At 38.5% G+C, this 13,481-nt stretch overlaps 3 protein-coding genes across 3 annotated transcripts; 2 read left to right on the plus strand and 1 right to left on the minus strand.

The window, feature by feature from the left end:
* The first annotated feature begins 46 nt into the window (after window positions 1–46).
* zgc:114130 (uncharacterized protein LOC570332 homolog) lies at window positions 47–3,266 on the plus strand. The gene is made up of 2 exons (XM_020940438.2): window positions 47–214; window positions 988–3,266. The coding sequence occupies exons 1-2, from the start codon at window positions 161–163 to the stop codon at window positions 2,155–2,157; spliced, it is 1,224 nt and encodes a 407-aa protein (XP_020796097.2). The 5' UTR covers window positions 47–160; the 3' UTR covers window positions 2,158–3,266.
* A 5,141-nt stretch (window positions 3,267–8,407) lies between these two features.
* trappc6bl (trafficking protein particle complex subunit 6B, like) lies at window positions 8,408–10,415 on the minus strand. Its single transcript, XM_020940477.2, has 7 exons — window positions 10,334–10,415; window positions 9,984–10,081; window positions 9,772–9,839; window positions 9,562–9,679; window positions 9,399–9,482; window positions 9,211–9,304; window positions 8,408–9,130 (listed from the first exon to the last, which is right to left on the minus strand). The coding sequence occupies exons 2-7, from the start codon at window positions 10,077–10,079 to the stop codon at window positions 9,099–9,101; spliced, it is 492 nt and encodes a 163-aa protein (XP_020796136.1). The 5' UTR covers window positions 10,080–10,081; window positions 10,334–10,415; the 3' UTR covers window positions 8,408–9,098.
* A 37-nt stretch (window positions 10,416–10,452) lies between these two features.
* Window positions 10,453–12,963, plus strand: bloc1s3 (biogenesis of lysosomal organelles complex-1, subunit 3). The gene is made up of 5 exons (XM_020940492.2): window positions 10,453–10,519; window positions 10,616–10,728; window positions 10,815–11,001; window positions 11,256–11,356; window positions 11,424–12,963. The coding sequence occupies exons 2-5, from the start codon at window positions 10,618–10,620 to the stop codon at window positions 11,607–11,609; spliced, it is 585 nt and encodes a 194-aa protein (XP_020796151.1). The 5' UTR covers window positions 10,453–10,519; window positions 10,616–10,617; the 3' UTR covers window positions 11,610–12,963.
* Window positions 12,964–13,481: the final 518 nt, after the last annotated feature.

Consider the following 13,481-nt stretch of genomic DNA (forward strand, 5'->3'; position numbering starts at 1 on the left):
GCGGGGCCAGCTGCACTGTAGGTTTTAAATCCACACGTGGTCCTCTCCGCGGCTTCATTAGCACGTCCACAACCACAAACTTCTGATCGACCCATGCCGACGGGTCCATCGCCGCTTGGCACACGGGATCACGCCAAGAAGAGCTCGAAAACTCAGCACAATGCCATCGTACTCTCTCAACCAGTTCACTGATCTGGAGGAAATGATGTGCAAGGTAAAGAAAAGTAGCGCAGAAAAGTTTAGCGGAGCAAGTTGGCTAACTGTGTACGTCAGGCTGCGTCAATGTTAGCTTAGCCGCGCTGCTAACTTTGTTGTTTTCTTCTGTAACTTTTTGTGCTGGATCGGGGATATAAACTGTGTGTGACTTACTTTTAGTGTGGTTATTATTATTTGCATATAAGTTTGAGGTTTTAGAGGAAAGAAAAGTCCGATTTGTTTTAATTTTGAGCCGTGTAGTAGCACCATTGTTAAATAGTGAAGAATTCAGAAAGCGCTGTTGTACTCAGTTGACACTTTGTTAACGGATTATGATTATTATTATATGAACGATAACGGTAACAGAACTGTGAGCAGATGGTCAAAGCTGTAAATGTGGACAAATGTTTTGCAGTAGATGGTCCAAGTCGGAAACAAGTGTGAAACTCAGTTGAACTAGACTAATGCCAAATGCTGTCTTGTAGACGGGCAACTACAATACTGTTATTCTTTTGCAGTGTTGTTATGGTTTTAAGTTTCACTTGTAGAGGTAGCTGTCACGCAGACTCTAAAAAAGGTTTACAGTGTTTAGTGAATTCAGTTTTCACAATAATCGTTGGTAGGCGTTCAATTTATGTTCCAAATAGGCCATTACAAATTCGGTCTTAAACATAGTACAATTTAAGATTTTCTATTTTATTTATTCATTCAATTTATATTTTATTTGAAGTTACAATTTAAAAAAAAAAAAAGAATTTAAGCTGATTTAATGTTGTTGTCTCCATTTTACAGCAGCTGCTGGGCCTTGACCTGAGGGAGCAGAACGGGCCTCTTTCCATGGCCATGAAAACCCCGGGCTACATTGGTCAGCGGAGCAACTCATCCTTTTCCCTCTCCTCACTGTGCCCTTCTGAGTCTTCAGACATATTCCCATCTCCCAGCCAATGGAGACAGTCTCCAGAAAGTCCTCTGTCCCCTCAGCTTCCCAACTCCACCCAATGGGGAAAGACAGGCTTCCTGACCCAAAGATCTATCAGTATGGTGGAGACCAACAGCATGGCTGCTGCAAGTCTCTGCTGGCCTGGAAGTGACCTCAGCACTGCAGCTTTGAGCAGCTCCTCTCTGTCTGCCTCCTCAGTCTCCTCATCTTCCACTTCATCTCGTTATAAGACTGAACTGTGCCGTTCTTTCACTGAAAATGGCCTCTGCAAGTATGGAAGTAAGTGCCAGTTTGCACATGGAATGGATGAACTGCGTGACCTCAACAGACACCCCAAGTACAAGACATTGCCATGCCGCACTTTCCACACCATCGGCTTCTGTCCTTATGGCATCCGCTGCCACTTTGTGCACAACAATGAAGAGGAGAGGAATCAGTCCATCACTCGCTCCTCATCCTCACCATCTTCCTCATCCACTGGTGTTCCAAACCAGACCCCCTCCACGCGTTCCAACAGACCTCCCCTGATCAGACACAGCTTCAGCTTTGCTGGTTTTCCCTCAGCTCCTCAGGGTCTGCAGTCTGCTCACCCGGGTTCAGCATTCACACGTGCTCCCTCTGCCTCTCCTCCAGCCTGCGCTGACATCACTGACCTGCTGTCCCAGGCCTTCCTGGAGCTGGACTTTGCCTTTGAGGCTTCCCCAGCTCATCAGCAGTACCAGCCCCCACAAAGCCAGACTTCTGCAGGTGACCCACGCTCTCCATTCCTCCCCTCTCCAGATTCAGGCTGTTCATCCCCCACATTGAGGCAGAGCCCAGGGGCCCCAGGAGCCTTTGGACCCCTGGGCACCAGATCTCTGTCCTACACATCTCTGTCAGACCAGGACCAGGATGGAGGGAGCTCCAGCAGCTCTCTGAGTGGCTCGGAGCCCTGCTGTGGCCTTAATGAAGCCAGTGGCAGACGCTTGGCTGTGTTCAGTCAGCTCTCTGTTCCTGACGATCCTGCGGCCTTCTTTATTTAGCTGCACTGTGCCTCACACATGCAGTGTATTGAAGGATATCATGAGTGACTCTACTTCAGTACTCACCCTTACCAGAGACTGGACTGACCATTTCATGTAAACAGGATCGGTGTAATGTCAAAATAATATGGACACTTTTATAACATGTGGTTAAGTTGTTTATGCTTCATCACATCAGTGTTCTGACACAGCAAATTGCAACAGAGTTATTGTAATCACAGTGTGATTGGCCACAGTGCGGTCTGTTGTTGAGTCCAACCACACCAGTATTTTTATTTCTATTTTTCTATCAACTGAATGATCTAATATATGACCAAGCCAAAGACATCTGTTTGTAGCGTTTGATAATGGCCTGCGTTTAGAAGTGTTTTCCTGTTGACTGTACACAGTATTGTTTAAACATTGGAGAGATTGTTTCCACACAGTGGGGTTAGAGGCTCTGTTTCCATCTCTGCCTCAGTGCCTGAATGTTTTTAAATACAATTGAAGTGCCTGTTGGGTTATAGAGCAGGACATGTTACATTGTTGAATTCTTAAGTTGTAGATTTGTTTGTGAAGTGGGGCGGGTTGATGAAGCTAAAATTAGTTAAGCTATTGCAAAAAGTGCATTATTGACTGCAACTGTTAATCCCAATGTCTCTCTTGCAAAGATTTAAACAACTATTTATTGACCTCTAAACTTGGTGCTACATAAATTGTATGCACTGTGAAGCACAGACATTCCTGGGATTGGGAGTTGATGACCATTTTCTCCATAAGCATGGACACAACTTTGGTGTTCAACTTTTATTTCTGTAATTATTCATGTTTTGTGACTCTTCACTCCAACCCATTTTGTCTTTTTTTTTTTTTTTCCCCTTTTTTTGAATGTTAGCATCCTGGTCACAGCCTGTTAAGCCAGGTGTGGGTCCAGCATACTGTAGTGTTAGCCTAGAGTTTTAGAATGTTACCTGGCTGTTTGTGATAATCTTTAGTAAATTAATTTCTTTAATTTATTTTAACATATTTATAGAAGACTTTTGAGTTGTTAATGCTTGTATCAAGTTTAATATATTTGGGTTTCATTTGCTCTTTTGTACTGGAAATAAAGTTTTTGTTTTTTTAATGTTCATGAGTTTTATTTTGTTTTGTAATCACCTTTACATCGGGGTATTTGACATTGATGGTGCAGTATCTGATATTTTGTGAACGAATTCTCTTAAATCACCACTGAATCTCACTTACATTGTTTTATGGACTTGCTGAATTTGAGAATTTGTCCATTTTCATGGCTCTTGATCTGCACCCAAAGCCAGTCAAAATAAAACATTTATACTGTGTCATACAATGCTGCCTTGATGAAATTGAGTTCAGATCACAGTTTCTCTGAAGTAAAACAAGTCAACCACTTTAGAAGTTCCCAAATAGTTGTGAATGAAACAGCTATCAAATGTCCAAGACAGTACCTCATTTGGTTTGTTTTTTAGCACACACTTTTATTGGCCCAAAATACAATAATTACTTTTTTCTATTCTAAAAATGTACTTAAATAACAGTTCCATAGTCTCAATAAATGTCAGTTCACTTCAAAGCTCCTATCTGAATAGCAGTACTGGGGACCCACCCATATCTAGCCAAATCTATGCAAATCTGTACCAGATGCTAAGTCTGTTGTGAGTATGTGGCAGTTATTTCTGCTGCAATTTACAAAGAGCCATACTAAAACAAACCTATAACTGTGCTGTGGTACTCTTAATACTTAAATGTTTAAATCTACTTGTGCTAGAGTTCCCTTTCAATTCTTTCTTCTGCTTTTGGACTATTCAGAGTTGGCTCTAAAGATGCCATATTTATGAAGTGCCTTAAAATCTTTATGATACTTTACATATTCCAAGATTTTTTACAGAATACTGTGAACAGTGGGAGGACAGCTGGTTAAAATGCATGTGTGTGTAGTCATGCCAGCGAGATTTCATGTGGAGATAAGCACTCTTTTGTTTGGGGTTTAATCTTACCAATCTCAAGACTCCCACCCGTGTCCCCCACCCCCCCCCCCCGGTCCTGCCCCCCCCCCCCCCACTCCTCCTCCCTCCCTTCCGTCCTCTATCCAACTGTCCTTCTCTCTACCCTCCGCTGCCTTTATCCTGCGCTTTCACTTTATCCTCTGCTTTTCTCCAATTACATGCACTCACCTCCCAGCCGCCAGGTCTGATCTGCTGACTCACTGTGGCCTAAATCTAGAGTGATTCAAACAAAAGTTAGACTGTAGTAATCCCATTTAGAGTAATGAGTTATAAAGTATTACTAACTATTGAAAATGTCTATAAACAAAAATTTAATATTAGTTACTATATTACAACAACTCTATGTTTTGTTTCAGTGCTTTCTTGGTATTGTCACTGCCAGTATTTGCTACTGCTATTGTTGTAACCAAGACAATCACAGCTACTACCACACCTATTTTACTTTGTGTACTAATACTACTACTTCTACACGCAGCTCTAATTCAGAATTTTCTGTTTATGTTTGCTGCATTATTAAGATATCTTAGGTCTATTTTCTTGGCAAGAGTGAAATCTATTGTATTTCTTAATTTTGTTATATCTTGCGGTATTTCCTCCACATCTGCTGGCCAGGTTTTTTGGGGTTTTTTTCTATGAGTTTCAGCATCCTGCTATAGGTGACATTTTGAGGACTTTTTACCATTCAAAAGATACCATATCAGTCACCCATGAATATGACAAAGAGACAATGGCTGCACTATTGATAAGTCATGTTTGGAGTAATAACAAAAGTATATTTACATATTATTTGGTTGTTGTCAAAGTTGAAAGTTACTTGCCCTGACAGTTTTCCCCAAGGCCATTGCACACAACAGGTATCATCTTGTTACAGTTAATACGAGCTGGGCTGGATGTCTGCCTGTGATTAGTGGCTGTTAGGGTCTTTGGAGCTATGTGCGCTGCATGCTTTATTGTGTCTGATAGGCATTCTCCCACACTCTGCCCTGTGGGACAGAGGAGAGGCAAGGCAGATGGCCGCATTCAGGTCCACTGCGGGTCAACATATGGCCTGGAGAGACAAAGTTAGTGTTTGTGTGCGCGCAAAAGGGGATTCGCACTTTTACTATGCATGAGTGGCGGAGAGCTGAATGGGCGGTTGAGGGAAGGAAAAGGTAATAAGCGGGGGTAGAGAGAGAGAGAAAAGAAGCAGGAGATAAAGACAATTGGGTGTGGATGAAAGTGGGTGTCAGACTGTGGGATTGTGCATGTTAAAGCGCACACTGGGAAAACAGACTCAGATCTTTTTAGAGTCCTATACAATAGGGTAATAAAGTGTATTGATTTGCACCTAATTAAATCCTCTCTGTTTCACACAGTTGACTCACAACTTCTACAAATAAGGGCAGAAGGCTTAAAAATAGGGTATGGCCAAAGTTAATATTTATTCATAAAACAGAGAGGGGAGTGTATAATCCTGTGTTTGTAAACATCATAGTGCCCTGACAGTATAGTGCATTTCTTTAGCAGGTTTTAATTATCTAATTAGCACAATAGAGACCAAATATTGTTAACTGCAATTTGGTTTGATAGTTTTGAGAACCAGTACATATGTTGAACACACACAATGTGAGGTGCCTGCACCTGGGTTAGGTTAATGCAGATTTACAACTCTTGTGAAAGGCTTGAGACCTCTTGTGCCCAAAGTCAACAAACTAATACATTTTCCTAGCTGTAATTAAATAAACTCTTCATGAACAACAAGCTACATCAAAGTTGTTGTTTTTTTATGTTTTGTTTTACTGAGTAGAATTTTCAGCTCATAAGCTTGTAGTTAAACAACATGGAGTCTGAGCTAGTTTGGTTTAGTAGATGTGTCAAACTTTGTTTTAACTTTCATTTCCAATAAATAATACTAGACTCTTGACTTTGTCTTTGCACAGGACAGTTATTAAGAGAGAGATGTTTCTACAAAGAATATTTGATTGGATTGGGCATTTCATTTATCACTGTTCACTTTAAGTACTTTTGGGAAAGGATTTTTTTGTTTGATATGAAAATTGTGTCAGTGTCAGCTCTTGACAACTGAAGAACATTTTCCAAAGTAATATATCTTTAGAAATTTGTTGTCATGACTGGCCTAGGTATTACTATATGACCCATTAAGAGTAAAGATGACCCCTTGAGGATAACTTGTATTAGCCTATAGATCAATAATACATCAGTGTCCACAGTCCATCACATACAAAAGACCTCAGCTAGTCTATGTGGACAGTGTTATGGAATTGTAGCAAGTCATCAATTTGAGAGAATGAATACTGGGTTGAACTCCACCTGCACCTCCTTTCTTCTTCTTCTTCTTCTTTCTTCAGGTCCAGAAACGCTCCCCCCACAGTTGGTCGTCCCCCTCCCCTCTCCATTCAGCGGGCCTCCTCCTTTGTTGACTGTGAGGCTTGACATTGTGATGCAGGCCAGGGGAGAGGATCAGTGCAGCACAGTGGGCAGGAATCAACAGCTGTTTCCCCGGATTTCAGCGCTGGTTCCTGGTGTGGAGCATCCAACCAGCTGGGCCATGGTCCTCTCCTGTTTCTGTAAGGTGACAGTAAGAGGCAGATATATGCAGCAGTGGAGACTATGGCTGCCACCATTACTTGGAATATGACTAGTTTAATAATAATCGTATCATATACAGACTCTAAAACACACGTCAAAAGACATTTTATAACAAAGCAACATTATTAAATCAAAATGTCTTTTTTATTTTATTTTATTTTAATCAGAAGTTAATTTCCACCTTTATTTAGCTGATAATTTTAAAATATAGTTGCTGACTACTTACTAAAGTAATTGTTGATTGCAGGCCTAGTAGAATTACTTCCTATCTTAATTACAAAGGTTGGTAGAGTAAAGAGGGCCGATATTATGCTTTTTTCTGATCTATGTTATGATGTTGAATCCTCATCAAAACATACATCCTGCATATTTAGGCAACATTTTTCTCTTAAACAGAAAACACTGTTCCACCTTGTGATGTTATGTGGCAATACAGGAAGTGCTCCACTATGTTTTTAAACTCCATACACCTTCACTAGAATCATTTGGATAATTTCAGCCCTGGAATTGCCGATCTCTAGTGAGCTAAAGAAAAAAGGAGCTGCTAACTTGAAAACTACCACTTCATACACATCATAAGGTGGAACAGAGCATTCTGAATTTTGGAGAAATAGTCAGTCTAACAATAAAAGATTACTCAAACGTGTGAATGAACCACACAGCACCTAGTATGTTTTTGATGAGGTAACAGCCTTCTAACATGACTAACAGCTCACAAGAGTTGATTTTGTGTTATATGGGACCTCTAATAAACATAACACGCAAAAAAATCTCAGAGGCATAATCTGTCATGCCCAGAGTAAGTGGAACAATGCAAATTTTTATCTTATTCATTTGCATGATATAATCCACTTTCTAAGGCTGTAGTTTTTTAGCCTTTTAGTCAGTTACCCAGCTCATTGCATCTTAGTCGACCAAATGTTTTAATAGTTGGCTAATTATTTTATTGCAATTATACATAGACCACGAAAGAAAGAATAAAGTTCTGAGGGTGCTTTTTTACTTATGAACTTGAAGATGCGGTTTACCAGTACTTAACTGTGTATCATCAATAAAATATTGCAAGTAAAAATTACAGTATTTGAAATATACATATATAATGTATGTATGTAATGTATATACATATATAATGTATTACTTCCAGCTGGAACCCCCCCCCCCCCCCGTCCCCTCCCCTTTAATAAAGTTCTTTCATTCCCTCAGAGCCTCCTGTAGTAGCTCTTCATTCTTCTCCTCATTTTACCCTTGTTCGTTTTTTCAAATCTCTTCTCTTCCAGTCTTCCAATAGGCCAGCAGTTCAGCCCACACCCCCACACCCCCCTTCCTAAGACTTTTCCGTGCTAATCCCTATTTCTATTTTTCTTCTCCCTCTCTCCAAGAGAGGATTTGAGTAAAGTGTTTAATGAGTTGCAAGAAACAAGGCAATCAAGGATAGTCAGATGCAATTATGTTACGTCCTTTTTTCTATAAAATGTATGCTTAGAATTTTTTGAGCATATATTAAGACATATTCTTTGTTTAGATGTTTACTAAATAGTTGGAATAGCAATGACGAAAATACAAGAGTTTTTTATTTTTTTTATTTCAACACATATCAAGTTTAAAGGAAGATAGGACCATGTGACTGTATGATCATATTTAACTGATGAGGTCAAGAATTTAAAGATTTAATTTTGAGTACTTTCATTATTTGAGGAAATTGAAAAGCATTAACAAAACTGGATAGCACCTTAAATAACAAATAAAATGGGGGGTTTACAAGCATTTTAAACCTCAACTGTATTCCCTTTCGTAGACATTTTTAACTCCAGAACAAATATTAGATGCACCAAGGCAGAGCAGGAAATGCATCAGACTGTAACATGTGTCCCTCTAGTGGTGCTATAAAGTATCTACATAATGTGAACAATGCACCAAATACAACAACCATTGCATTTGTGCTCTTTTAATTGACTTTAATAAATATTTCACACATTAATCTTCATGACTGGCCACATGTAATCTGATTGGGATTTTAAAAGCATTATGAAATATACATAATAATTCTACTTCTTAACACAAACTAGGGATAGGTGTAGGGTGTTTTGAGAACATGTAACCACTACATAATTTGGATTAGTTCTCATTTCTTTGAACTGGTGTCAAATAACAATCTTAAAAAGTGAACATGTAAACGTCAGGGAATGCACCATGTTTTTCACTATATATTATAGTGTATGTAGTTATATGGATTTGATAAATACATTTTTCTTCTGTTCTTGAAACAAACCAAATGCACAACAAAATGCATTCTGTTATACAGTATGATTTAAAAAAAAAAACACAACAGAAAATAAAAAAAAAAAAAAATCATAACTTCTGGATCACAACCTGGAATTTACCTGAAGAAGAATAAGAATACAGTAGTGTCATTGAAGTTTAATGGGGGTGATGTGTTTAGTTCATTATCAACCTTACTTACATGATGGCATTATAGACACTTCAGCTGTTACAACACTTTCCAATCCAAGGTTAGACAGAGCTCCTCTCACTATTCCACATGAAAAAGCTAGGTACTGATGGAAACAAACAAAAGGTGAAATTAACATTAATATTTTAAATTAGACTAGTAGTATGTGTATAATATTTCATTCAAATGTTTAATTGAACCTTTGGTGCCTGGTCGAGATACTGCTTCCCACTGGATAACTGAGTCAATAAAGAAAATTTGTTGTCCTGAAGTACATAAGTGCCCTTTGGAAACAGACATGAACAGTCACATGAAACCATTTATCCATTATTGCAAACAATCACTCTCAGTCAGGACATTTACCTGGTGGTTTGTTCTGAGGTTGTCAACCTGCCTCCTGAACACCTTTGTCCAGAAGTCTTTACAGATAAACTTCATGATATCAAGCTCGTCTTTAAAGCTAGGAGAGTCTCGGGTCAGCCTGTGCAGTACAAACATAATGCAATAGCCTCCACAAGCAATTAAGGAGAATTCAACATAGATGTACATAATTAATATGGAAGTAACACGCACCGTTCAATAATTCCTTGTCCAACTCTGAAGCCCATGTTCTCCAGAATAGATATACACTGACCTCTTTCCTACAACATATGTACAGTAGGGCAGAAAGTCATCTTTATTTGACACAGGAAGATTAAAATAACTATTGTTATAATGCACCAGTGAATGTCTTTTGTCTTCTAAACTCACGCACAGATGTTTTATTTAATTAAAGACAAGCCCACCTTGCTGTCCATCTCCCCTTTATTGGCTTGCTGCTCCTTGTAAACGTGTGAAACGATCTCCATGTGGAGAAATTCAAACAGAACTTCATCGGCCATTTCTGAAATTACACATCGATATGAAACATTACAATTTAATAAATAACATACTAAAACAGTAACATGTTATTGCCATACAGCCTAATAATAACCCTTTAACTGGCTAGCATACGCTAGCATGGTGCTTGCCTGATTTCGCGTGGTTTGCTTTAAAAGTCGTGCATGGGATGTGATTCATCAGCGTGTATCTTTTTTTACATGTAATTGGCATCTACGTCATTATATGTTCAGATAAAAGATTTAGATGAACATACCTGTAAAATATCTCTGAAATTATCGCAACACAACAACCACAACAGCTCTGCTTCCGGGAACTCTTCCTTCGACCAATAGCTGCACACGTCGAAAGACACGTGACACAGAAGCGCGCCATCGGATTGGCTGTTAAAATAGACTTCCTGAAGGCTCACGTGATTCTTATTTGTAACGTCGTACTAAAGGTTTGACTTTTATATCCTCGTTTTCTATGACTTTATCATTCTGATAGCATTAATATATAGCGCAAGGTTTGTTCATTTTTTTATGTTGTGATGCAGTTATGTCTAGGTACCCGATAGTTGTGCAGGGGGAAGCCTCTGAAACAGATTCGGATGATGAAGTGTACATCACATCTCTGCCTCCACCTCAACTTGCCACAGCGGGAGCCAAGGTTCATCCTCATATTATATGCATTTGTTTTATTATAGCGTTATGTGGTTATTAGACCTTCAATCATTTCCCCGTACCTCTGCACAGGTTCCAGGGGAGGCATCAGAAACAGACAGCGAGGGCGAGCAGGAGCAGCCACCTGAGGGCGCTGCAGTGAGTCATGAGAGTGCTCAGATCTTCAAGAGAGACCTGCCTCCTCTAATTGTAGTCAGAGACCACCCTGATATACAGTCAGTGGTGGAAGACAGACCCAGCCCCACACACCAACGACATGGTGAGCTACCCACTGTATTGTATGCACGCAGTAGCAGTAGCAACCTGTCCTGTTGCTACCAGAAATTGTACAGATGGATTGGATCAGCTGAACAGTGGTGCTCTCTTCACAGTTTGGATGAAAAAATATCAAGATTGTGGTTTGAGACTAAATATTAACATACTTTGTTTATACACATTATTACATATTTTTCTGTAATTTGTTTATTCAGTGAAGTAGGAATAGTCTTAAAGCGTTAAATTATTTTATTTTAGGTGACACACTGCTGCAACAGAAGCTGCAGGAGTCTAACCTCCATTTGTACAATGATGTGGGTCAAGCCCTTCGTCATGTTTATGGAAATGCCAGTAGGGAGGTAAGCAGATCCTCATCGAATGAGTGTGCTGTTAATCAATTGAAATTAATTGTATTATGTTTACAAGATTCGCACTGCAACTACCCAGCTAAATGCATCTCAGAGTGCCATCATCAACGCGTCCCACAGTATCCGCCTGATTCTGGACGACCTCAAGGCTGTATCAGAGAAAATCGACATCATCACCAGCTGCCAAATCCTGCCCGACCTCAACGTGAGGCAAACAGAATGTGCAAGGTCTCCGATATCCTGATCCAGTTAAAATATGACTATATTATAACAATCATATTAGGTACATATAGTAGGTACATTTTTTTATTATGTAAGATTTTAAAAAGTAAATACATAAAAATAATACATTACTACCCAGGATCACATTTGAAAAAAAGTTGATATATCTATGAGTATAATTAGTTAGGAATAACAATATTGGGAATTATAACTGTGTCCATGACACGCGTTGATTTATGATAATAAATTATTTGATACCTAAATATACTAAAAGGCAAATTAATATTTCCTCCTTTAAAAAGAATATATTATTTGAAGTTGTCTGTTAGCCATTTATTAAAATTCCAAGAGCCTCATGTCATCTTATCATCACAACATACACTACAAAAATTTAAAAATGTTTGACACATTAATCTTCTTAGTCATATTTTCAATAACATATGGAGCCTGTAATTTCAGTTAATATTTAAACATGATCCAAAAGAGTACTGTAGATTTCTTACTGAATGCCAAGCAAGTAGTCTATTCTTTTTAAAAATATTAAACATTTACAAACAGTAAACCTTAAACTGACATTTGAAGCACTGGGCTAGATTACAAGAGACAGATTTTTGCATACAGCTGGTCATAATCTAGCGTAAGTGCACATTGTCAGTCTGGTGTGTAGAGATAGATGAACACCACCACCAGCAGGTTCAGAACTGTGGCTATGATGCCCACCAGGCCAAACATGTGGTCAGTGTCCACCCCGCAGCAGACAGATGGACCATCCTCCTGGGGAAATAACACATGCATATAGTGTATGTGTTGTTATTATTATATTGTTTAGTGTAGGACATATCAATGCATTCACAGTATAAACATATATTTCTTTAAACAGATTTACACTTTTATTATTAATATGTATTTATTTATAAACATATTTATTGCTGGGCATTTATCAAATATTATAAATGTTATAAAATTGCATATTATAATAATACAATATAGTTATGCATTAATCATTGCCTTGTCTAATAAAGTATGTTATACCAGCCTCTGCCACTAGATGGAGACTAGCTTGTACCTTTTGATCATCCCATCCTCCAAAACGGGCTTTACTTTATGTGGCTTGAATTTTACGTATGTTAAAGTAATTATAGACACACCAACTCAAAACACGTACCATAAAAAATATAGTAAACAGTTCCTTACCTCGTTGTTGCTAGTTTCTTTTTTATTTCTTCTATCCAAGTCCATATTTGGTGAAGTTAAACATTTGCACAAAACAAAAATGTTTAAGGACAAATAGTGTTATTTTGAATTATTTGTTATTTTCTCTGAATTGTATGGTCAAAAATTAGGCATTAGTAATAAAACGTCTCCATTGCTACAAATGTCTCCGCACTTTGAAATGAACTGTTGTCTTGGTTGCTTTGCATTGTCTCAAGCGAACAATATAAACTCAAGACTCCTCAAATATTAATGACACACCCCTTTTTTGGGGGCGATGGGAGGTCCTATTGACTTTAAGATTATCTTCCTATTTGTATGGATTTGCGATGGCCACACACTACTACTAAGTACATACTGCATTCACTGAAAAACTATTGCAAAAGAAGTAAAAAATAATCATAATTTGGCAGAAAATAAAATTATAGCGTAAGAACAATAGACAGTGGGCAGTGGCACATTCCCATCAATCACATTTGGTTTGAAGAGAGGTCCTATGAGGCTTTGTTACAGAACTCAATGGGTCGAAGGTGAAATGTTAATTTAGGTCAGAAAGTGCATACAGCTAAAAGCTAAATGATCTGTGGCCTTGTTGCAGAAATTGCTACAAGGTTAATGGTAAACATTTTACCAATATTAAATGATGACTTATTTATATGGTATAAGACATTTTTCAACAATG

This window comes from Boleophthalmus pectinirostris, unplaced genomic scaffold (genome assembly GCF_026225935.1).
Source record: "Boleophthalmus pectinirostris isolate CB_2022bp ecotype Guang Dong unplaced genomic scaffold, ASM2622593v1 HiC_scaffold_9, whole genome shotgun sequence".
Classification (NCBI taxonomy): Eukaryota; Metazoa; Chordata; class Actinopteri; order Gobiiformes; family Gobiidae; genus Boleophthalmus; species Boleophthalmus pectinirostris.